Here is a 25703-nt window from a genome sequence, read left to right on the forward strand (position 1 = left end):
ATCAGAAATAAATGGCCAAGGAAATTGAAGTGTTTTAGATAAACAAAGCATTAATAAAAGCAAAACAATTCAGATTGGCTTATTAAAAAAAATATTAGAAGCCTAACGAATGCATACTAACATTCTTCCAGAAATACGTTGTTCTAATGTGTTATTATAGAAAAGTATAGCAACTTCGAGACAGATGTTTTACCTTGTTACTAAGAGATGCATGCAACATGAACTTCTGAGTGCATCTATAAATGAAATGGATTCTCAAAAATGAAAAACTAACGAACATAAGAAAGACTGAGCAGCCAAACGCAACAAGTCTTGCAAGCAACACAAATTTCTTTCAAGATTTAGATAAAAATAACAGCTATTAAGGTGCCTACATACAAGATTACACTTAGCAGACTGGACCAGATACTGCACACATTGTAATAAGCGATCCATTCCTTTCTAGCATGATGTCCAAGCTGCTAACAGGCAAATGTAGTAAGAACAAACCTTCCAAATCAGTGATCATCATTTCCTGCTTGTTCTTGAGTTTGGCCAAGTTTTTGGCCTTTTCTTCTTCTTCAGCCAGCTGAGAAGTACATTCAGCAATTCGATCCTCCATCAGCTTCTTTTCCTAGTTAGGAGAAAGGGGAGAAAGACTAACTTCTAAAATACGATTTGAAGAGTCTCTAAGCACCACAAATAACTCAATATACAAAATCCATACAGAGGTCTCATACAGCATATATAATACAGATTTTATTTCAAGTGACTGACCTATCAATATTAAGGATTAATTGTAATAGTATAGAAATGTGAACATTTTTTTTCCCCAAGAAAGTTAGACTTGGAATTTAACACACGGGAGGCCTGGTTTTAGGACAGCATTTGCTATACACTTGTGGAAATCTGTTTACAAAGAACAACAGTAGCTATGATAAACACTGTTTCCAACTCTTAGATTTGGAAGACTCATGAAATTGGAAAGAATGCATGGCAAATACCTCCCTTTTAAAGGTCAGTTTAAAAGAAGCTCTAAGTGTCTCAGCTTCAATCTGTTCAAACCCCACAAGCCTTCATGCACAAACTCTACAGGTAACGTAACAGTGATCTCAAATGTTTTGAGAGCTCTCAGTTGGTACTACTATTACTTATGTGCAGAATCTCCACTGCGCTTACTGGTCTCACCTTCAAAAATTTGGAATTTTGGTCCTCCAACAGTAGGATCTCTTCCTCCATCTTCTTGATCTTAGCTTCAGCTGTCACTTTTTCAAGCTGCAACTTCTGTCGAGCTCCCTCCTCCTCATCAAGCTGTTCCTCCAGGTCCTGGGAAGAAAGGCAATTGCATCTGTGCATTTTCCAGGTTACCCATATCATTTTGTTTTTTTTTAAATTGGTGAAAAAGATGCATTATTCTGAAAAGCCACCTGCCCTAACTAACACTAAAAATGCATTTACTTTTTGTTAGATTCATTTATATCAATGTTCTGGTAACAAAATAAGGGCTGTGATACACAAGGAATTTTTTATACTCTGTTTCCACTTTGGCTGAAATATGCTGTCTAGGAAACATACACTCACTTCACCAGAGTCTTTCAAATTCTTAATTCTGAACATAAAATAAAAAAAAATCTACTTAATTGACAATGAAATCAGATCAGGCTTTATGTCAAATACTTCCTAGCATACTGCATCTGAATAGGGCATCTGGTGTAAAAGTATAAGTGTCTGGGAAGAGATACCACAGGGAACAGATCTCCTGATTTCAGTATGAATCAAGGTTTCTATTACAGCTGAAATGGTTCAGATATTGGCATAAATAGCTAGATACAACTAGAAAAGTAATAATGTATTGTGCTTCTATTCATTCATGGTTTTAAATAAGATTCTCAGCCACACATTAATGGACACTCATTAAAAGGCATCAAGAGCTGTGAGATGTAGGGTTTATTTCCCCTCCAAGTACCTTTAATATTTTGAAAGACAGATAAGTTCTCAGGTATTCCTTTTTTCAAGGTCTCCATGTATGCAAAAGGAAGCATCTAAATCACCTGATTTTCACAAAAAAAAAACCCCAAGTAACTTGGAGGAGATGAAGCTGTCTTAGTTTTGTAGAAGTCAAAGGAGGAATACTCTTCATGATATTCACTGGATTTCAGTCAAAAAGGAACATTTCTCTCATAAGTGACATCATCCCATCAGTCTTTGTTTCTATAAGAAAGCAGGTAAGCCCCATACAGTTATTCCCAGTTCCTCCCCCCTCAAAAGTGGTTGCTACCTTTAATACTCTATCTGCATAGCTACCAACAGTGCATTTTGACTTTTCTTTTTCTTTCCTCACCCTCACATGCCTGGTGACCACAAGAAGCTAAACACACTGAACACAGGAAGAGAAGACAAAAAAATTCAAATTGATTTTATTCCACACATAGTGCTAAGGAGCTAAATACCTCTGTGCCATAGAGATGCTGAGGGAGCCTTCTCATCCTTAACTATCCTATTTGCATGCTTCTCCATTTCCAGTTACCAAGAGGCATACCTGAATATGGCCCTGCATTTTCTTCTTCTCATTCTGCAATATTTGGTTTCTTTCCTCTTCCTCCTCAACCCTGGACTCCAAATCATGGAGAATTTCTTCCAACTCTTGTTTTTTGGCAGCCAAGCGAGCCCTCATCTCCTCAGCTTCTGCAAAGAGCTCTGTCTCAGCCTGTAGCTGCTCTGCAAGAATGTTCTTCTCTTCCAGAAGCTGCAAATACACACAAAAGGTAGTAAAGCAGTAAAAACGACGTTTCAAAGTCTCTCATGAGAGATTATATGTATGACAACTACAAAGTTACTTAAAGGCCAAGTTCTGCTCCAACTCTTGACTCCCTGGTCAATATCCAAAACCAAAAGACTTAGCAGAGGGCTTTATCAGCAGTCTAGAAGACACCAGCTTTTGTAATTGGGCCACAGCAATGTTCACTCACTTGTCCCCCCCGTTTAAGGAACGGATTCCACTGCACCTACCCCATGTGCCCTGTTCTACCAGCAGCAAAAAGATGAGGGAAGTGCCCGTTTCCTAGACTGTTCCTTGCACTCATCCCTGTATAGTGGCAGAGCAGTGCTGTGGGTAGCTGGGCTGAAGCTGGCACTTAGAGTCACTGGAAGAGAACTGGAACACATTACTTCTTGCTGCGTAAATTTGACAATAGAATAGAATAGTCCCATTTGGGAGGGACCTATGACAATAATCTATTCCAACTGTCTGACCACTTCAGGGTTGATCAAAAGTTAAAGTATATTAAGGGCATTGTCCAAATGCCTTTTAAACACCGACAAGCATCGGGCATCAACCACCTCTTTAGGAAGCCTGTTCCAGTGTTTGACCACTCTCTTAGTACAGAAACGTTTCCTAATATCTAGTCTGAACCTCCCCTAATGGAGCTTTGAACCATTCCCACGTGTCCTGGCCCAGGATCCCAGAGAAGAGATCAGCACCTCCTTCTCTGCTCTCTACAGCTTCCTGAGGAGGGGAAGTGATGAGGTCTCCCCTCAGTCTCCTTTTCTCCAAACTAGAACCAACCCAGTGCCCTTAGACACTCCTTATAGGCCATGCCTTCCAGCCCTTTCATCAATAGGAACTGATGCTTTGCCATTCTAGATATCCATCCCAGTACTATCATGTCTCAATATTACCACAGTGATAAATACATGTCTACCTTTACTGACACTCTTTCAGCTGTTCTTTAAACTGGTATCAGTGTTACTTATCAGCATAAATTAATTTTCAGTTTTGCCCAATAATTGTCATAATTGCTTCCTCATGTCTTAAACAGCATATGTACACCACAGAAGTATCCTACCCTGAAAACACATCTGAAAAGGAAAATGACACTGCTACTGAAACTCTCCTGTAAACTAGGAAAGGCCAAAAACGTTTAGTTTCATTAACATGATGTTTCTGCATTCCTGGAGGAATAGCTCATGCTGTGTCTTGTTATTTCAGATTTTAGCAGAGTGTGAAAGGAGTTAGCTCTCCCAAGTCACAGTGCTTTTGCTGACAAGTGTCTCCCCAGCATGGCTCCCTCACACAGGATATAGTGCAATATACATTCTACATATCAAAAGCTGATCTTAGGCACAAACCTGTTGATGTTTCCTTTCCATTTCCTCAAGTTCTGCCTCCACTTTTGTCTGCTTTTCTTTCACCTTCATTAGCTCCTCGTCCTTGGCTTGAAGTTCTTCTTCTTGACGAGTGACCTGAAGAAGAGGCTTCACCTGCAAAGATTTGAAAGGAACAAGTAAGAACCTGCATCTACCTATTTACAGAAGTCAAAGAAAGTGACAGAATACAACGAACCTTTGTGAACACTCTCCACCACTGCCAGTGCCTAAGCTTTAAATATGCAGCGCAATTCCTCTGCAGGATTTTCAGTGCACTCAGTTGCTGTTGCTTCTTTGCAAAGGCCCTGAAGACAGAAAGAGCAAAACATTTCATGTTAAATACAGCTGTATTTTTAAATTTTTAGGTTACCTAACCCTAGAACACTTGCAGACCATAAATAGGCTTATTTTCAAGTTTCAGTGACAACACTGATTTATGAGTACTCATTCCTTATATGAAGAGGCAGAGCAAAAGCTGGATTCACCATTTTCAAAGCAATAATTAAAAATGCTATTTTTTTTTTACTCTTAACAGATGTTTTTCTTAAAAAAATAAAATCGGGATGGATTATACACTGAACTGCCCTTTAATTTCAAAAAAAGCAGCTTTCCAGAGTATCTCTAAGAACTTCCAGTGGAGCAGAAAGATTTTTTTGCAGCCACTAGCTGTACCATAAACAGCTGCACATGTCACAGAGGGAATGTTAAGAAAAGGAGATATTGCTATGGAATGAAGGTAAAAATTGTTGTTGTCATTAGGTAAAAATTCACCTATTTACCCTGGATACAACTACAGTTTATCAGGCACCACTCTTTCTTAAGAAAATCTCTCCTGAAATGGAAGTTTTAATGCATAGCTCCCTATCAAAGAGACTTAAGATGACCATGAGAAAAATCAAACCATAAGAGCACACATACTTCCTAGCCAGGTATCCTCTACAGACTGCCTGGAAAAAGATGATAATGTCTGTGATCTTCAGATCTCGTTCTTCTTCTAAGTGTGCCAAGACACCAGCTCGGAAAAAGATCTTGCTCTGTCCAATTCTGTATAAGTTGGGGTCCAGCTCTAATGCTCTGATCTAAATAGGTAAGCACATTGTTTTTACACCAAGGAAAGAACAATTTTTTTTTTCATCTTTTCAATGTGTTAACAATATATAGGTATAAACACTTACCATACGCTCACAGGCTTGCTTACCATCCATAAAACCTTTTGGAATTGCATTGGGAGTAAGGATCTCATACCTTTAAGTCAAAAGAAAAAACACCTTTACATTCAGCAGTAAGCTACATTATTATGAACCCATAAAGCTATAGTTACCAAGTGCACAGCTAAGGAATTTCTCCAGAAAGTTTTTCTAGAAGCTCATTTTAGATTGGTTTCCCCTTCCCTAGTGTCTTTAGAATAAACTTGTAATATTTAACTGCTTCGAGTTCAAGCCACTTCAAGACCTCACATATGGTTTTGGATTTTCTTCCAGTTGGGCTGGGGAAGGGAGTGGGGGTGTCTTCAATTATTTAACAAGGAACTTTATCTCATAAAAACTCAAAAGACTATTCCTCCTGTTACCTCTGTCTAAATTCCTGGAACACTATCCTGTTTGGAAATCCTTGTCGACAAATCCTTATTCCTTCCAAAACACCATTGCAACGAAGCTGATCTAGAACCAGATGTGGATCCAATTTTCCAGCCTGGACAAACAAAACAAGTATGATTTTTAGTCTTTGAATTTGCATTAATGAAAAACTAGTTTAAGTTTTTCAGGCTACCCTCTACAAAGTCAACCATCTAAATAAGGGCATGTGTGGGGAATACTGAGAAGATACTTGATTAGCGTGAAAACTTTTGAAATGAGAAGCCAAGTTTCACAAAGGAAGACACAGACAGCATGCATAACTTGAAATGCATGCGAAGAAATTAATAATGAGAAAGAATTAGAGAGTGGTCTGTAGTACATACCCTCTTTTCATGATTTGGAATGATGCAGCGAACAAAATTGGGATTAGTGTTTCGGAGCGTTGCCATCAGCTTGGTGAGAGATTCTTTGTACAGTTGGCCAACAGTACGAAACATGCCCTTCTTGGTCTTGTACGCAGAGCCAAAAGCTGTCTCTGTTATTCCAGTGACCTGATCCAGACCCACAATACGATCCACTGGGAAGGACAAGAGAAAATAATTAAGTGGACTTTAATATTTGTCAGCTATGAAGATAAGCAGAAAGAGGAGCAATAGTGCAGCAGCAGAAGCTTTGTGGAACAAATGACAGAAGATGCCATCAGTAGGCAAGACAGTCAGCATGTACTAGGGACACTGTGCAGAAGCAGTGGAACCAAAAGCCACAAACTTATACAGCAGAATAGTGTAGCTTTAGTAGGTACAGACTAAAATATCCAGCTCTTTACTTGCAGTTCTACATGACCAGGAAAGCCATTTTCTTTATTTTAAGTCAACTCCTAAGAGATAGAAAGTTGCCTGGAAACTGGCAATCATTTGAATTCTTACAATGCAAAGTATTTCTGGGTTGAATATTTTGAATTAGACATCTATGCATATTTGCTTAAAATGAAGAGTCACTTACGGTAATTATATAGATTGAGTTTCACTGAATATTCAAAAGTGTTTTGAAAGCATGACTATTTACAGAAGAGTTGGAAATAGTGTTATTTCAGTGACAAGAGGGGAAAAAAGTATCTGCCAGACTTCTGCTAGTCTGCTATTTTGAAAAATTCTTTTGAGTTTTATATACAACTGCTAAAACGTCCCTAGCCAAAAGACAAGTTTCAAAACAGGAAAACTGCACACCAAAGCACTTCACAAAGCTGCCATAAAGGCATCAGAATAGTTTGGGTTGGTTTTGGTTTGTTTTTTTTTTTTTTTTTTTAACATTTTGGGTAAGGATCTCTATGGTTTCTTCTTCAGAAGCACAAATTAGAAGTCTGACAACCATCATTAAAACCTTTAGACGAAAATCATGAGCGCTGTTCCATGTGCATGTCAATAATTAAACAGCTTGGTAAAAAATACACAGGCGGCCTAACACCTTAATAATTATAGTTGACACTTCTTACTACTGAGGAAATGCACAACATATATTGATTCTCCATGAAATCCAAGCTGGCCAGCCAGAAACAGGCAGCTATATGTAGGCTACAATTTAAATTTTGTTAAGTTATATTCAAATTAATTCAGACCAAAGCAGAGGGAATTCTGCTTTGCTATCAGAATTAGTTTTGTATCTGAGAAATAAGTGACAATATTTTATTTCATACTCATACTCAACTGGTTTTCAAAGTTCTATAAAAAAAGGAAAATTAAAAGCAGAAAAATACAGGGCAACAAGTTTGAATAATCACTTGTAAGTCCTGCATCTAGTATAGAACAGAGGCCAGATCTCCACACAGTTTTGAACACAAGAATCTAAGCAGCTTATTAAAGTTAGAAGAATAAGTAGGTGGTAAGTTGTTCATAAGATCATATCCGAAATATTTACTTTGAAGCAGAATTCAGTTCTAAACCAGAAATGGGATAGACATTACTGGGAATCAGTCTTACAGAGGATGAACATAACAGCTTGTAAATATTAGAAACATGCACCCACCAGACACCACTAATGACTGGACACCATTTGGCTTTTATTCAGCCATGTACTATTTTGTAAATATATCTGTTAATTGTGCATCTTTTGTTTTGCTCCCCTCTGTCCTCCAACTATAATACAGTTATTTATATTTCAGTTAGGATTATTAAAGTTAAATGTAAGCCTTCCCTATAGGTTAAGAGCAGTCATTGAACAGCAAGACTGGAAAACGATCCATTGGCTAAAGCCTCTGAACTCAAGCCCTCTAGTAATTACTTTAGGAAACACCACTAGCTTCCTCAAGCATGTGATGTAGTTAGCGATAGGACGAGAGGAAATGGGCTCAAGCTGCGTCTGGGGAGGTTTAGGTTGGAAATTAGGAAAAATTTCTTCACGGAAAGGGTAGTCAAGCATTGGAACAGGCTGCCCAGAGAGGTGGTGGAGTCACCATCCCTGGAAGTGTTCAAAAAACGGGTAGATGTGGCACTTCGGGACATGGTTTTAGTCTAGTCTACCCTTGATTGGTTTAGAGTGGACTTGGTAGTGTAGGTTAATGGTTGGACTGGATGATCTTAAAGGTCTTTTCCAACCTAAATGATTCTATGATTCTATGTATCATGTGTAGCAGAAGATAAACCCAAGTAAAGATCAAAAGTTTGAAGGCACAACCTTCACATACACGTATTTCTAAACCTGGGGAGAAGAATACAAGAAGGATGAGGAAGGTTGGATAAAGTGTCTAAAACATCTTCAAAAAGACATTCCAAATAAGTGAATTTGTTGACTTCTCAATACCTCAAAACACATCTGCAGCTTCTACAAAGGGAAATACTAAAATTAAGAGGTTTTTAAATAAAAGAGCAATTCCAACAAGTCTGGAAGAAGTTTATTTCACTTACTACCCCCCACTACAACTGCAGCACTCATCCTGATACTTCAATACATTCTTCAGCTCTCCTCCCAAAACACACATCCGTGTTCTAAAATGTTCAAGAGTTTTGTCAATGTTGGACTGCAGAAAGAAGCTTGATAGTGTTACAGAGCTTACGCATTCTCTCAAATGCTTGGAGCTACCAGAATTATCACTTAAGAAGCAATTCTGCATCTCAACATGGAACTAGGAAGCAAACGAACCTTTTTATCTGCAATGCTTAAATGCAATGCATAAAATATAGATGCTATATGTATGCAGCAGCAACTGAATACGAACGCACTCAGAGACCATTTGCCTTGTGGAGGTGTACCCAATTTTAGCATGAAATGAAAAGTTCATGCAAGCCTACGAGCAAAAATGGTTTTCCTGTAGATCCAACAGCCCTGCCTTTAGTAGGCCTACTGTTTTTATATCCATTCACCTGGTGGATCATGAAGACCAGTAATATTGTCATAGAAACAGGCTCTCTGAATATTCTGAATCTCTAAGGCAGAGAAACAGCAAAAACAAAGACAGAAGAGCAGATACACAAGACACTTCAGTTAGTATACAGAACAGGTTTATCAATTGCAAACAGACTTAACTGTGCTACAAAAGCAATTAGGCCACAACATATTCCATGCACATTTCAATTATCTGTGGAAGCAGGTTTTGCATATCTGGACCAAAACACTTTTGCTTCTGTGTGTGTACTTAAAAGGAAAGGAGCAGATCCCCAACCAAAAAGTCCTTTATATACATTCATTAAAACTGCTCTCTGTAGCTGAACTAAGTAAGTATTCCTGAGAAGAGGGAAACTCAGTATTAACCTACAGCATCATCTATATCACAAGATTAATTTCCTCCTGGAATAAGACACTACAAGATTTATATACTATGGCATGTAAATATACTCTAATTAATATACTGTGATGTTAAAAACTAGAATAAAAGAGTCCTTGTAAGTATTTATTTGGCTATTTCTGCTTCCTGGGGTATTTTGGTAAAAATGTTGATAAATACTTTAAGCTGATGTGCAGGTAGACTAGCTAAACAGCAGTGTACAGTTAAAACAGGAAAATAATGCATTTGATATTAATATGCAATATCTAAGCAGTAGCATGGCTATTAATGAATTTTATTTTAGGAGTTGCAGATTTCCAGGATACGACCCACGACTGAACAAGAAACAACTGTGCCAGTGCTCACATAAGACAACATTTTATTAACAGCAAGTATCACTATAGCTGCTTACATTCAGGACTTAACTGCAGCAATTCAAACTAAGAGTTTTGGACAAGATCCTACAGATGAAATTTGACACAGGGTAACAAACAGTAAGTGAATATCAGTTCAAATAGTGAACATGATAAGCAGCTACTCAGAAATGGTACATGTGCAAGGGACCATAGGGGCAACCCAGCTTCCTTGTTGTACTTTTGGTGCTAAACAATGCTGTAGATATTTACAACATACAGGTGAGGCAGGAACAGGCACAAAAAAAAACACCGACTCATCCAGCAAGGTAAAAATTGCTAACAACTTGTGTACTCAGAGCATGATCTCTTACCATCCTTCCAAAGCTCTGCAACAAATTTGTCAGAAGACTGGTGCAAGAGTGTAGCCACATTGTCATTCAGGGGGTCCATATTCTTCATCAACCACTCATCTGCCTTGTAGTCTACCTGGAGAGTAGCCAAGTTGCACGTGATCAGATAGACTACCAGGTTTAGTTTTAAATTTACCAGCACCAAAAAAAACCCCAGCTTTCAAAAACTATACTGTTTTCCTCCTATTCTCTTGTTGATGTTAGCTTGCTATGAGTTTGTTGTACTTTGAACTGTTCTAAGGAAACACCACAAAAAGTTATTATTCTTTTGAAAAAGTAAATGGGAGTTTTCTTAAAAATTTAGCAATCTGACTTTTTGCTTACTAATAGCTGGCATACATTTTCAACCTAGTGTTATTGCCAAAATAAAGCTTCACTGTTCACTGTGAAGATGTAAAAGCAACTCCAGTATAGATCCTAATTACTTTATCTAAATTACTAGAGAGTAAATTAAGGATGTGCTGCAACATGATTTTTTTTTTAATTTCACTATATCAGTTATATTTAAACACTTTGTTCTATAAAGAAAACAAAGCTCTCATCTTGAAAGAACCAATTCTGTGGTTTGCAATTAGACTATAGTTCAGCAGTTGAAAACTCAATGCTACCAGCATGGTTTCATGCTAACCCAAAAGAGAGCCCTAAAATTCCATAAATCCAACAAGACCTCCATGTAGACTAGCATGTTTTTGCTTTAAACAAACTGAGTTTTCTATTTTTAAATAAGGGCTTTGGAAGGAACGCCACATATAAATGCCTCCAGCACCCAAAACCAGATCAGATCATCATCTAAGTATGTCTTGCAGTAAAAGCTATTTTACAAATGATTCTAGCTTTGAAGGAAACTCAATTTTCTATCAGAGTGTGTAAAATGCCTTCTGTCAGAGGAAGATATGCAATGCAGTGCCAGTATCCTGGAAATGCCCACTCAGTTTGGCAGAAGTAAAGCATTCTTCAGAACAATTACTTTCCAATAGTCAGGCACCAAGCTGGTTTTTTTCATTTTGATTACCTAAAGGTAACCTTTTGTTTCACAACTAATCTATTATTAACTGCAGTAACAGTGATGACTTCATTATTTCTAACTTAGTTTTAAATATTGATACAATAAAATGTATAATTTCTGTATTTCAGTTTTTGCCACAATTATCTAATTGGCACCACTGACATCAAAGATTAGATAACAAGGCATTAGTACTTTAAATGAAAATCAAAGGATGACTCAATCATTTGCAGAGTTTCTTCTAAATATCAGGGCAAAAACTGGTACTAGGATTAAGTTTTAACTATTTATGAAACCAATTACATAGCATGGCCCTATGGAATAGACCAGGTGATCATAAATGTTCCACAAAATGCTGACAAGAACTGCACAGTTGTTTCATGGACCTGTTCACATTGCAGCTGAGCTCTGTCCCTCAACAGAAAAAAATAAAGATTGAGCTAACAGTAAAGCCAAAAAGATACCAGCTTACCTACAGAACGAAATCTATACAGAAAATCTTATGTGAACTGAGAACATAAAAGTGAAGAGGGTACTGACACAATCCTACTTCAAGCACTACTATCAACTTACAAACAGATACTCAGAAGAGATTCCTTTCAGTAAAAGTCCTGAAAAAACTCACCTGCAAGACCTGACAACAAAATTAAAAGGAAATGGAAATATTTGCTTAATTTAATATTAATTGATATTTTTCAGTTCTATTTGGTAACAAGAGTTCCATCAGAGCACTCCTGAATATGTTCAAGAAAGTGAAACAAGGCCACCCTCCTACACAAGTATTTCTAAATTTGGTAGCTATACCATGTAGTACTTTCCCAAAACCAACGTTTCTAACCAAATATTTAACATTTAACCCTTACCTTCCCTGCATAGTGAATAATACAGAAATCTGCTTTGTCCTTTAGCTGTCTTGGCTTTTGGAACTTGGAGTGGGTTCCTTGCTCTTGGACCAATTTCTCCACAAATGTCTTGTCAGTAGCTTTAGGGAACCAGCATTCTTCATCCAGTAACGCTAACACACCAGGAGGATTTGCCTGAAATCCAGTTGGATTTAATCTGTGTTAATATTTTTTTTATATATATTTTTTTTTAAATTTTAATATTTAAAACACACCATTGAATGCCACAAGTAAGATGTTGTCTAAACTGATTCAAATTTGATTTAAATTAAAACAAGCTGTGGGGGAGTCCAGTTCAATGGATGACATTATGACTGGTTCAAACAAATTCATTCCAATGTATATTGGAGCCAGACATGGGTGACCTGATATAGTGCTGACTAGCTTGCTTTGAGCCAAGACTGGAACAGATGACCTCCAGAGTTACCTTCTAAACATTTCTGCGACACATATGTACACAGCAGCTCATCCACATCCCCACAGTAGTTAATGTCATGCTTTAATGTGGGCTAAACTGAAGACAATTATCCCTCCCAGCCACCTGATACTACTGTGGCAGCCATTGAGCCTCCCTTTGCCAAGCCCTGTGCTGATATCCAGTAGCAGCATCCAAAGAGATTCAGCAGGCTTAACTTGAGCAGCCAGCATAGTTTTATATACTCCCTCTCTTTCCATACAATTTAAGCACTCCGTCTGAAGCTTTGTTTATTCGTAAAGTGAAGTAGGAAACAAGCAATGTCTGTATTTTGCAGTTGTAGAATTGTTTGACAGGATCATTTTCCTCAGGGAAGACAGACTGACATACAGGAAAGCAACAGGAAAAAAAAGAGTTTATAATAATTTATACTTCAAAAGTTTCTACTGAATGTAAAGTTTACACATTTGAAGAGAGATGCTTCTACTATGTGCCTACTGCATGGCATTACATTTACAGAACAATTATGAAGGTACTGACATTTGCTTTTAAAAAAAAAATCCCAGTAATTTGATGCATTTTAGGATATTCACCTAAACATCTGCATACTGAAAGCATCCACACTTACCCCCTCAGGCTTATTGGCACAGAATTTACGTTCCAAGGAGGCAGAACTTTCTGAAGTTCCACACACAAAGTGAAAACCTTTGATAACTGAAACAAGATTTCCTTTTTTTCCTTCTCTAAAGAAATACAACAATGTGGCTCATGGGCTTTTCTGCTCTTCAGGATGCATAGCATCATTGACAGCTTATGTGTGTTCTAGAATACACACGCAGAAATGTAGAGAGTAGTAACTGCAATGCCCTAGATTTAATTTAAAAGGTCATAAAATAATTTTGTCAGCATAGTTCTGAGGTGTGAAGAATGATAACTTTCAGAATTATGATCTTTGTTGTCCCCCTTCCCCTACCCCCCCAATCCAACTGCTCCCCCTGCTCTTTGAGGCCCTCTTCAGCTTCCATATATTGAGCAACCAGAAGAATATGTTAAAAAGCACAGTGATCAAAACAACCTTTAAGATACTGCTTTCCTATTCGCAAGGCAGATTTATAGGGAAAACTCTACCCTAAATGAAGTTTCAGAAATTTTGCTGTTGATCTCAAACAAAAAAAAAAGTTTACTGTATGCCTCTCAAAAGCTTTGAGCCACCACTCAAGCTCCTAGAACACAATGGCATTGTTTAATATGAAAGTGACAGAACTAAAGGCTTCATTAGTACTTGGGAAAAAAAGTATAAAAATAGCAGCTTAATATCTTTAGCTCAGCTTTCTACCCTAACATCAGGCAAAATCCCATAGGGCTAAAACCTTTTACATGGTATTTTAGACTTTAGATTTCAGCCTTCAAGTTAATTCACTTTTTGTGACAGCTCTAATAAATCTCTGTATAGTCCTACAATTTGAAGGCAGTAAAAGACAAACCCATAAATGGAACCTCTTCTCCTTAGAGCATTATTAATGCACAAACTTACAGGTCTTTCGATTAAGTCAATGCAAGGCTGCAGATCCAGTCCAAAGTCAATGAAATTCCACTCTATACCCTCTCGTTGGTACTCCTCTTGCTCCAGGATAAACATTGTGTGGTTAAACAACTGTTGAAGCTTCTCATTGGTGTAGTTAATGCAGAGCTGCTCAAAGGAGTTCAACTACAAAAATAACATTAGTAAAAAAGAATAATTCAGTGACAGGATTTACCACATATCTGGAAGTCAAAAGTTTGACCTTACAAGGAAATTCCCCAAAACTCTGCAACATTCAAATATATTGTAAACAAAATTGGAATAAGCATTATTCAAATCTTATGTTCCCTGTAACTTATAATTAAATTATATATAGTAAGAAAAACCATCATGTACAAAAGAATGATTTAGACTAAAGTATGACTTTTTGGCACTGTAATTTAAGGTTGTCAAACCATTTACATGCTACAAAACAAAACCCTCCTGCACCCTTGGAACATGCATGCATTAAGTGGCTCTACACAGTCCTGAAAGCACATTAACAGGGAAAATAAAAGTCTGATTAGCAGTGTTTTGAAGTACCTCAAAGATTTCAAATCCAGCGATATCCAGAATTCCAATAAAAGACGCTCCCTGTCGTTTGGTCCTGTCCAAAGCTTTATTAATGCGGTGAACAAGCCAGCGGAAGAGGCGTTCATAGGTGGCCTTTGCCAAAGCTTCCACTGCAAAGTCTGCCTGAAAAGCCAAACAGGAAAATTTATTTACCCTGGAGAAGTCAAAAGAACAGGGACATGGATGTTATCACAAAAAACTAAGTCACAGAAGAAGTTTAATGGAGTTAATACCACTGAGGAATGAAAACTAGTAGTAGAAACAGCATGCAGTTTGATTAATGCTATGAAAAACTTGTTTTTAAACTGTTCCATAAAACCAGAAAAGCTCTCTGTGCATTTGATACATACAATGATGACATTAAAGGATAAACCCAGCAGAAGGTCAAGGAAAGGGAAAGGTTTCTTCTACCACTGATTTTTACCATAGAAGAACATTTAATAAAGACAGTAAGCTTAAATAAAGTCAGTGGCAGCACACGCTTAATTCCAATTTTCTTTCCTAAGAGCTAATCAGGATGAGGTACAGTTTCACTGCACCTTTAAAGCACCAAAACTTACTTGTTCTTTGGTCTGGGCTTTCTGAACATAGTCTCTGCCAACTTTGATGCGTGGTGTCAGTATGGCCCGGGTGAACTCCATTACGTTCATCCCCAGTAGGTGGCAGAGTTTCTGTGCAACTGGAGATCAAAGTAGTAAATGTAAGCATTTAGATCCTCCACAACATTGGTGAAAAGTGCTACTGACAAAGGACATCATATACCAGCTTAAAAATTGAACTGCCATTCAAAATAGCAGTCAGGGAGACGCACTCCTGTCTTTTGGACAGGCCTACCCTATCATGCAGCCCACGTCTGCAGGGCTTCCATCTCAAAGGCTGATGGAAGTCTCTACAGAAGCACACCACTGAATTTTCTTACAGGAGTGCAGAAAACACTAGATTTCATGAAATTGCAGAGAAGTCATGTAACAGTCCATAGCCCACGTAAAAGTGTTCATTTTGCTACTTTAATAGGAAACATTCATTTTTTCATCTCCAGGAAAAAAAAGCACAGTATGAGGACATCACACATCAACTCCATCATACTAAAAGTTGCTTAAAAACTGTTTCAATTTAGGCAGGTATGCCATTGTAATGCTTCTATTACAGACTATTTCAAAATGTGTTGTTTAAACTATTTAAAACATGTATTTGTAATTTTTTTTATATAGAGTAACAACGCAAGCAGCAGCACACTTTCTTTAGACAGAATGAACTCTCCTGGTATCATGATCATTACTTGAAACACTGCGTTACCCACACCATCGTTACATATTCTTGCTGCATCAATCCCTTTTTCCTAAATAAATTTTCCACTAGTTTAGGTGTTTATGGTTCCATACTTCTAAAAATGAAGGTGACACTAAAGGTATTTTTAGGTCCGGATAAGTGTTGCCCTTTAGCAGGAAGCCCTCCACACTATCCAGTAAGTACTTTAACCCATTATCTTTGTAATCTGACAGCTTGCTGTTTTACTGTCAAAATGAAAAAAGCTTCTTTTTTTTTTTTTTAAACAAATCAGCATTGGAAAATAGATTTTAATGCCAATATATAAGAGCTTCCACTTTTTTTTTTGTTTGCTAGTATTAAAAACACTACTACTTGCTCTTAATGTTGAGATTCTCTGTCTGGCCATATACTCATTAGAAGGGTTCATGAATCAACACACAACTTGATCAGTGAAATTAGGGTGGCATCACACATTGAGCACTTCTTTCACTCCACATACAGGAGCATTTCTGTGCTTTGGGCATAATAATACACATCAGCACATCAGATAAAACTTACAACCTTAGGTGTCAAGTAACAAGTGCCGTCAGGATCTTTAAAAAACCCAAGAACTCAAAAATATTAAGTAGCCATGAGCATAAGCTTGGTACTATGGTATAATGGATACTATATAAAGGATATTACAGTTTTTAAGGAAGGAGGAGTTTTCTTCCCCATGCAGTACTCCAAACACTACACTCGGCTCCTCTTCCATGAACCTGTGACATAGAATTTATTGTCCCTAGCTTTCCAGTTTGTAATAAACCTTAGGTAACGATAACAACAATAAACCATAGCAGAGGTAATACTAAAAATCACATCCGATTCAGACACTGAAAGAGGCTGTAGCCAGCATTTCAGAGATTTAACTGAAGGAAACTAAACCATTTTCAAGTCAAAGTTCTATCACTTCTAAGGGTAGGACTGGTTCACACTATTTCAGCTTGATTAATCTTGCACTTTAAAAAAAGCATAATTCATCTTGTTTGTTTATAATTGAGGAAGATCCATTAAAAAGGTGCAACTGTAGAAAGCCCTGACTATCCTGACTTGTGTTTTATTACTACTGGGTTTTGGATATAAAATTCTGAATTATTGTAAAGCAAAGATACTGAAAAACTCGTATCATAGTTGAAGCATGAACTTTATGCGGTTGCTTATGAACCTCTGCCCTTTCAGCAGAAAGGCTTCTTCCAAATCTGGTAAGCATGAAATGGTTCTCTAAATACAGCTTCTCCCTCCTCTTCATCCATGAAGGCTATATGGCTTTCTTGCCACCTCTTGTACCTATACTTGAAAAAGATACTTGTTTTCTATATTTATTATCTATAGGGTATTCTTTGAATAGGTTCACTTCACTACCCACACAAATTCCTTCCCATCTATGGAAACACTAACCTGACCTATTTCAGACACATGCCTCTAAATGAGATGAATCGCTCTCAAGACACACTTATTTCTCTGGAGGATGCTAGGGAAATCCATTACAGGGAGATGTGACAATACAGATGACAAGAAGGGAGAGTCAGTTTCACTCAGTGTCTTCAGAAAGATACAACAAAGACCACATAACTAAAGTAATTTTTAAATACAAGAGAACAGAAACATGCTTTAACTATGATCTGAGCTTTTCAGCATCTTTGCTTTCTAATTCAGAATTTTGTATCCAGTATTATAAATATCCAATAGTATCAATATATTTATTCCAGTATTATAATTCAGAATTTATGTCCAAAACCAATGGTAACACCGAAGTCAATATAGTCAGGAAGTAAGAGGCATTTGTATCTTTCTACATCACACCTTCTAAATGGACAACGACCCAGTTGAGTTGTCTAAGCTGGCACTAAAAGCCCAAAAAACTAATCCCTCACCCAACCTTTTTTCCTCACTGCAAAAAAAAAATCAAAGTGCCAACTGCCACCAAATATTGAGTCAATGACTACTGAACTTTACCCATACCTGCTTGCTGGAGCACTTTGGGCAGCAGGCCACTGCCCTGAGAAGTGACAAAAGTTTTGGAAATTGCAAGCAACCTACCTGCACAGCAGTTTAAGACAATTACAAAACGAGACACAGACAAGAACTGGAGCTGTGCATGTGCAGCAGGTCCTGTGAATGATTGTTCTTACTGCTCTTTCCATTGATGTCAATTCTCAAAGCTGACTTTCCATGATAGCATTTAAAAGGCTGGTACTGAAGTACTACATTAAAAACCTGAAATTTGTTTCAGCAGCTATCTCTATTTTTTTGTGAAGAAATATACTCCTCAAAATGCTGATTGCATTGCAGATACTAACTGATAAATTAAATCTTAGTCACACTGCCATGCCACTTCAGAAACCAGATTTTTCTAAATATAGTATTCTTATGTTCAGCCATTTCACTATGGAAGTTGTGCTTGGCTCCAGGGCTCTTATCATTGGCAAGAAAACTTCTGTCAAGAACCAAAGAAAAACAAACTGATTTAAGCATGCACTTTTTCCTAGCACTTAAGTCTTTGTAGATAGCAATAAAGACGACTACAACTGAAATACTTGTTCAAAGTTTAGAAGCGATGCAAACAGCATACATTATGTTGATGGCTACTTAAATTTGTCTGCATTACGAGAATGGAAGAGGGGTTTTATTAATTGTCCATTGGCTACTCCCACAACAGTCACGGCCTCTTTTCTGGCACAGAGCGCTATCAAGGAAGCTCAGAAGACTGCTCTGTATTTTTACCGATATGCACTAAACAAATGGCAGGAAGAAAACTACAGCATAAGTTAAAGGAAGCCATACAAACATGGTCAACTTACCAGTATTCTCTGGCATAGAAGCTTGATCAGTATTTCTCTCCTTCTTAAAGGAAATATTTCCAAATTGTAGCACTGAAGACACCACTTTCAGCATTGCTGCATTACCAAAAGACACATGCAACAGTTTAATTGAGGAGGGCTCAGCTTAACAAATTTTTCTTCTGTTACTTGTGTCACTTTGCTTCCAAACTCGAAGTATGATTTCAGAAAGGAAATGAGTTTGTACTGCACTTTTTGGGCAAATGGCTTTAATTCAACTCTAACTCATGTTCAGTAAACATTTGGTGCAGGCTGTCAAGACACTGAAGCAACATTAATTTTGGTGACATTAAAATCAGCAAGTGTGTGTGCATGTGTGCAAGAGAAAAAGGTACACTTTAAAAATAAAAAAACCACCCCAACTTACACAAGATCTCATCATGCGAAAATCCCATGATATGCATGGCTTCCATAGTCTCCTGAAAGTTATCCTTGTCTTGTTGCCCAGGAATGGGGATGTAGCCATTAGACAGAAATCTGTAATTGTTAAATCCTTCAAGCAGCAAGTCAGCTGTATGGGAGGGAAGGGGAAGAGACAGAAAAATAAGCTAGAAGAAATGCTGTTCACACCCACCTGTACTCTGTTCTCACTAAATGTACAAACTATGTTTTAGAAAAATCAGTTCCTCAAATATGGCTACAAGCCATTATACCAGCTTCTGAAACTCTAAAAATATGAGTGTACCTTAGAAGCTGAAGCCAGATTCCCAGAATCTCTATCTGTAGCTGCTTATATCAGCTCTTTAATGCATTAAGCCTGTAAACAGAACATTACCCAGCTCAGATCTAGCATCATCTCAAATCCCTATTTGGAATATCCTAAAAGAAGTATCTCCATTGAAAGGTAACAGACACAAGCAGAAATGCAGTTAGGTATTGATGATTACTACATCAAGAATGCTAAACACTGGTTTATCTAATGCAGGAGAAGAAAGAGTGGATCAATTCTCTGAAGTCTATACCTTCATATAGTTTCACTCATCACAACAGAAATTCTCAGTTACCAATGGAAAAAAAAAAAGACAATAAGCAACATAGTACTGCAATGGCTGAAGACAGACACAGGGTTTCATTATGTTTTGGTAAAATGGCTGCTTTTCTACCCAGTTGAAGGCAGATATGGCTGACACTGCTGACCAGGTTTGTTATTTATCAGCTGGGAGCACTGCAGTTTCAATCCAGTAATTCCCAGCCAGAGGCTGCCCAAACTGTACTTTGTCATGTAGAAGCCATTTGCTTGAAATGCAACAGTTGCTTGACAGCATACTTGATAAGACACAGAAGTTATTTCAAAACAAAGCCACATGGCTTTTCATTCTTCTTTTAAAACTCACTGTTTCAAGACCAAACAACAGTTCAAACACAACTGTGTTAACACTGAAATAACAAATGCCGCACACAGAAGCGACAGGTTTACAAAATGAGATTCTGAACTTACACTTCAGGTGTTCTCCTGCTCCAGCTAGTAGTTGATAGAAGATATGAAATGTCCGCTCATCTTTAGCCTGACGAACAGCACGAGACTTTTCCAACAAGTCTGATTATAACTAGTCAAGGATCCTTTACAATTTTTGGCTAAAGACATCCAGTGCAAACAAAACTTTCAAAACAGGCTATATAATTACTTTAAGACCAAAGAGAACTTTAATAGTAATGACAGAAGTATGTCCAATATGAAATTTGAACTTTCAGTAACTAAGAGATTTCAAATTCAGACTGGTAAAAGCCCACATTTAATTCTCTGTAATGGATCAGCTGAAGTTTAAGTAAGAGGGGGAAGTGGCCATTCTTTTTCAACCACTTCTACTACAGTCTTCTACTACAGCTCTTAATACCAAAAACCCAGCAGCTGCTGAACTCAAAAGTACTTTATCTGAAGTACATTTGCCACTTCTTTCAAGCATTGCATTTTTACATACAATCTGCACTACCTTTGAACAGCTCCCAAATTCAATTTGTGCAGCAGATAGTAGCTAGTAAGCTGCCATAAGCTGGAATGTTATTTAAGTTTTTATTTCTTGATATTCCATATTGTAAAACAAACATGGGACAGGGATTTGAAATGACACAAGTTACAAGCAAGGATGAGTTCTTGTGATGGAAGAAAAAAAATTCCCTAAGAGTTAAGTCTTCCTGTTTTCAGAGCTCTAGGCAAAACAATTCATCTGAACTTTCATACAAGCAAAAACTGCCTTCATTCTTGTGCTGTATGAAAAAAAACATTTATCAGTAAGGCATATTTTGAATAACTATAGATCTTTCCCAGCCTTATTGGGAAATTCTATTTTGTTACAGTTCCAAACACTCCGTGCACTTAAAATTAAGCAGTTTAACTCATAGCAACAGAATGAAAGCTTAACTGCAGCATTATTTATGATTAATACTCACATGATTTGGGTTTTGTTTACTAAGACTTCCGATTTCATAATTTTATGACCACCCTATTGCTATTCCCCCAGAAAACAAGCTAAACAAACTAAAAAAGAATAACACACACATCATTTTTAGTATAAAGAAAACAACTTTAGAGAAGGGCTTTCAGTGCAAGTATTTTCACTTGTTCTTACGCAATCATTAAAATGAACCTTAAAGCTAAAACTGAATTAGACTTCAGTATTAATTGCTAGTAGGTCTCGTGTTATTGAACCTACACTGGTATCTAGAAGACTTAAGAAAACAGAAGGTGTCCCAGCACTTCCAGCTCTAACACTTTATAATAAGCACCACCTCCTTCCAGGCAGAGAGCTGCTTCTGCAGTGCTGACGAGAGCAAAACCAAGCTTTCAGCACAATATAGTAGGTCAGCTTCTGATTAGGAAGGCAGTTTTTTTCCAGAAATGTTCATACAGCAAGCATACTTTAAATGGTTTCTCTATTTAATACACCCTCTTTTTAAGGCTAGTCTGAAAATCCAGCAGATTTCAGAGTGCTAAATTTTGGAATATCTGATTTCTAAGCACGAGTAAGCACACTGACTTCACAATATTTGATCAACTATTTTAAAATAAAGGCAGAGATGGATGTTGTCAAAGGAATGTAGAAGTGTGGTAACCTTTCACTGCATTCCAATGAATTCTAGGGTTAAAAGCAAAACACTCAGGAAAGTTTTACACATTTTACAATGATGTGGCATGAAGTAGGATACACGTTTCAATGTTGGCCCCAACAATATAACCAGTAACATCAAAGTTAATCCTAATGAACTTGCCCTGCAAAGAAAAGAGATTTTTTTGTAATTACTAATATTTTTTTTTACTAGGACAACAATGCTGTCTACATAAAAACATAAACCTACTTGCATTCATATAACAAGCATTTCACACAACTTCAAATGAAATCTTTTCCCTTCAATATGCTGGGCCATCATTTCAATGTAATATGTTACACTGCACACACTTTCTAAAGATTAAAGAACTAGTATTCTAGATATGTTTGTAATCCAGACTTATCAAAAACTTTTCTGAAAGTGAAGCTCAATTTCTCACATTAACAGAACATGCTGCCTAGGGTTGAAAGCAACGCTGAGATTTAAGTGCACATACTTCTATAACAAACTTACTGGTACCTAAAGGTGCTTTATCTGCAGCAATCCTGAATCTCAGTGTGCTGCCCAGCCCATCATACTTCTACTTCCATTTCCAAAAGCAGGATGGCTGCTATCTGCAAGGCCTCTCTCTTCTAGCAGTTGGTAAAGAAAGGACTAAGAGAATGTCCTGGTTTTGGCTGGGATAGAGTTAATTTTCTTCCTAGTAGCCATGGAGAAGGCCACACTGGAACAGGTACACCTCAAGGCAACTGTGGCTGTGGATAAGTCTATGCTGCAGCAGCTATACTCCTGGAGAGACTGTGGCTCATAGATAAGGCTCCACTTGGAACAGGTACTCCCCTAAGGGACTGCAGTCTGTGGATAAGTCCAAGGTGGAGCAGGGGCAAGGGGATGAGTTCATTGCAATGTTAAACCCAATGGTCTGGCCCAAAGGGACCAGGGGTGGAGATTGTAATGCAACTATCTTTAAAATCATGGGTTACAGCAATTTGAGTTGCATGTTATAGGAATTACTATAGCAGGAACCACCTGAACCAATGGAGGACAAGCCTTACAAGAAGCAGTGCAAATGCAGCAGTGACCCAACCTGAGCTGACTTTGGTGCCCAGTAACTCCACACAACACACCACCTCTCTTGTCCTGAGTGACCACCATTGGAGATGGAGCTCAAAGTCATGGACTAAATTAACTCAGTGGACATTTTGTGGACACTTCTGGACATTTTACAAGGGTGGTCCACAGACTAAGGGAATGATATCTGTGTATTATATCAAAGGATGGAAAGGAGGGGGTGGTTAATGAGGAAGTATTGGATAGCGAGAGACCTGAGCATGACATAAATAGTATAGAATAAGGGGTGGATACTGTCCTTGTATCAGCTGGGATAGAGTTAATTTTCTTTCTAGTAGCTGGTTTAGTGCTGTGTTTTGGATTTAGGATGAGAATAATGTTGATAACACACCGATGTTTTCATTATTGCTGAGCAGCGCTTACACAGAGCCAAGGCCTTTTCTGCTTCTCACACCACCCCACCAGTGAGTAGGCTGGGGGTGCAGAAGAAGTTGGGAGGGGACACGGCTGGGACAGCTGACCCCAACTGACCAAAGGGATATTCCATTCCATATGATGTCATGCTCAGCATATAAAGCTGGGGGAAGAAGGAAGGATGGGAGGGATGTTTGGAGTGATGCCGTTTGTCTTCCCAAGCAACAATTATGTGTGATGGAGCCCTGCTTTCCTGGAGGCGGCTGAACACCTACCTGCCAATGGGAAGTAGTGAATGAATTCCTTGTTTTGCTTTGCTTGCATGAGCAGCTTTCCCTATTAAACTGCCTTTATCTCAACCCACAAGTTCTCACTTTTACTCTTCTGATTCTCTCCCCCATCCCATGAGGGGGGAGTGCATGAGCAGCTGTGTGGTGCTTAGATGCCAACTGGGGTTAAACCACAGAAAGAGACAATATAACCATTTCTTCCACATACATCTCCTTTTCTCCGCAAAGGAGCAAATAAAGAGCATGCTTCCCACATGTAGAGCAGCTCTTGGAAAGAAAGGGGTTGCAAGCAGATATATTATACCAGTTTTAAGCCACATCAGTTCCCCAATCTGATTTGTCACTTGGCTACAAACATTCACAACAGGACAACAGGCTCCAGCTTGGAGTTGGACCACTTTTAACAGCACCATTACTTCATTTCAAGTTTGTGCTCATGAAACTGTTAGGTATTCCCCTGGTTGCAAACATGTGAAGAAACCAGTGGGAATACCCAGTGACTACACTGGGCTCTCCATTTTCATTGCATCCAATTTCTACAGTCCTCTATCCACATATAAACAAGTTTTGAAGATCAGGGAGCATCACAGCAGTTTGCTAACAACTGTCTAAATGCTTCTTTTGATGGTATCTCCACAAAGCCACCTACTAATATCTTTTGCAGTGGCCTTCTGAAAGCACTCTTACAATCAGCATCCAAATCCTCACCTCAAGTCTGACAGATTAGCGCTATCAGTATGTTAAAGTGAGATCCCGTTTGGCAGATCTATTTAGCTCAGGGACTGTACTATTGATTTTCATATTGAATATTCTACTCTACTAGCTTGTAGAATATATGTATTCTAGCAATGGCCTGACCTAGTAAGTGTATATTGGGGGAATATATTGCCATGCCGCAGATTTATGCCTGAACAAGTTGCTGCAATCATTTGAGCTACTGCAACTTCTTACCAGCACACCCTATCCTTCTCAACTGCCCTGATAAAGCCCATTCACATAAAAAATATTTGTGTGCACAAGAGTGACCAAGTTTCTCCTGCCGACCAGACTAGTAAATCCAGAGAAAGGTACAACCTACCTACCAGCCTTATCTTGCCTTAGTCTCAGAGCAAAGCAACTGCTCCATGACTGTGGTTGTACATCTTCAACTCAAAGTGAATTCTCCAAGTTTCAAGAAAACTGGTGGAATACTTTAAACTAGCTTCAAAGGTTACTCCCTACTATTTAATTTGCAGTTTGTTTGGAAAGCCAGTGGTGCTAAAACGACCATGCCAAAGAACAAGGCTTGTTTTCAAGCATGCCCTGTTAGGGATCAACACTTAAACTCAGATTTCTGAGTATGAAGAAACAGAACACTCTAAGCTCAGCTTGTAACTGAAGTATTTATACTTTTTGCTCAGTAACAATTCCAGAAAGTTATAAATATAACTGTCACAAAGAATAAACCGACATTTCACTGAAATTCAGGCAATAGACTAGATACATAAGGCATATGTCAGCACTAGCATGTGAGGAATGGCAGCTGACAATGTTTTACCCAGAACAGGTAACACAGAGCCTTCTTAGAATGACATGGCTTGAATTTGCCACGTTACATGTGAAAACAAGTATGAAGCATTACATAAGGTCCATACAGTGGCTTTCTCTGATATAATGCAGAACCACTTTACTCGTTTCACCCTTAAAAGTTATCTAATTCCTGCTGTCAAGCCACCAGTCCCATGAACAAAAATAATTGAGAGGAAATGCAGTCATTAAACAAGCTGACACATCAGAAGAGGGGACCCACACACTCCCTGCCTCAAAGTTCAGTCATCACTGAAGTCTGAACTAGAGAGGTTAATTATCTAGTGCACCTTCTTAAAAGCATCCTTTTAGCTAGCACTGGCAAATCTGGCTATGAAATCTTTAATTTATCAGTTAGAGACTGTAGTGGTGGTCATCTAACAACTGAATTCTGTTTACACTATCATTATAGCACTAAGTACATGGCTTTGTAAAAACCACATCAGAAGGAAGCATTTAGTTCTGCCACATGAACCCAGCAAGCCCACTC

The 25703-nt window shown here is 38.0% G+C and overlaps 1 protein-coding gene across 4 annotated transcripts in view; it reads right to left on the bottom strand.

Moving 5' to 3' along the window:
• The window catches only part of MYH10 (myosin heavy chain 10), a 102902-nt gene that overhangs the window by 18053 nt on the left and 59146 nt on the right, over window positions 1–25703 (bottom strand). For 3 of the 4 annotated variants that reach the window (XM_075720037.1, XM_075720036.1, XM_075720038.1), the window contains 18 exons: window positions 21972–22035; window positions 20266–20364; window positions 19195–19338; window positions 18789–18884; window positions 15240–15358; window positions 14650–14802; window positions 14080–14253; window positions 12092–12265; window positions 10187–10301; window positions 6086–6279; window positions 5696–5817; window positions 5301–5370; window positions 5044–5204; window positions 4322–4430; window positions 4108–4239; window positions 2519–2725; window positions 1168–1305; window positions 490–613 (listed from right to left, as the gene is read on the bottom strand). In XM_075720037.1, the coding sequence (XP_075576152.1) occupies window positions 490–613; window positions 1168–1305; window positions 2519–2725; window positions 4108–4239; window positions 4322–4430; window positions 5044–5204; window positions 5301–5370; window positions 5696–5817; window positions 6086–6279; window positions 10187–10301; window positions 12092–12265; window positions 14080–14253; window positions 14650–14802; window positions 15240–15358; window positions 18789–18884; window positions 19195–19338; window positions 20266–20364; window positions 21972–22035 (2395 nt within the window). Of the gene's footprint in view, window positions 1–489; window positions 614–1167; window positions 1306–2518; window positions 2726–4107; window positions 4240–4321; window positions 4431–5043; window positions 5205–5300; window positions 5371–5695; window positions 5818–6085; window positions 6280–9058; window positions 9122–10186; window positions 10302–12091; window positions 12266–14079; window positions 14254–14649; window positions 14803–15239; window positions 15359–18788; window positions 18885–19194; window positions 19339–20265; window positions 20365–21971; window positions 22036–25703 lie in introns of all 4 variants that reach the window. The other variant, XM_075720035.1, reaches the window with a different exon arrangement.

This window comes from Pelecanus crispus, chromosome 12, assembly GCF_030463565.1.
Source record: "Pelecanus crispus isolate bPelCri1 chromosome 12, bPelCri1.pri, whole genome shotgun sequence".
Classification (NCBI taxonomy): Eukaryota; Metazoa; Chordata; class Aves; order Pelecaniformes; family Pelecanidae; genus Pelecanus; species Pelecanus crispus.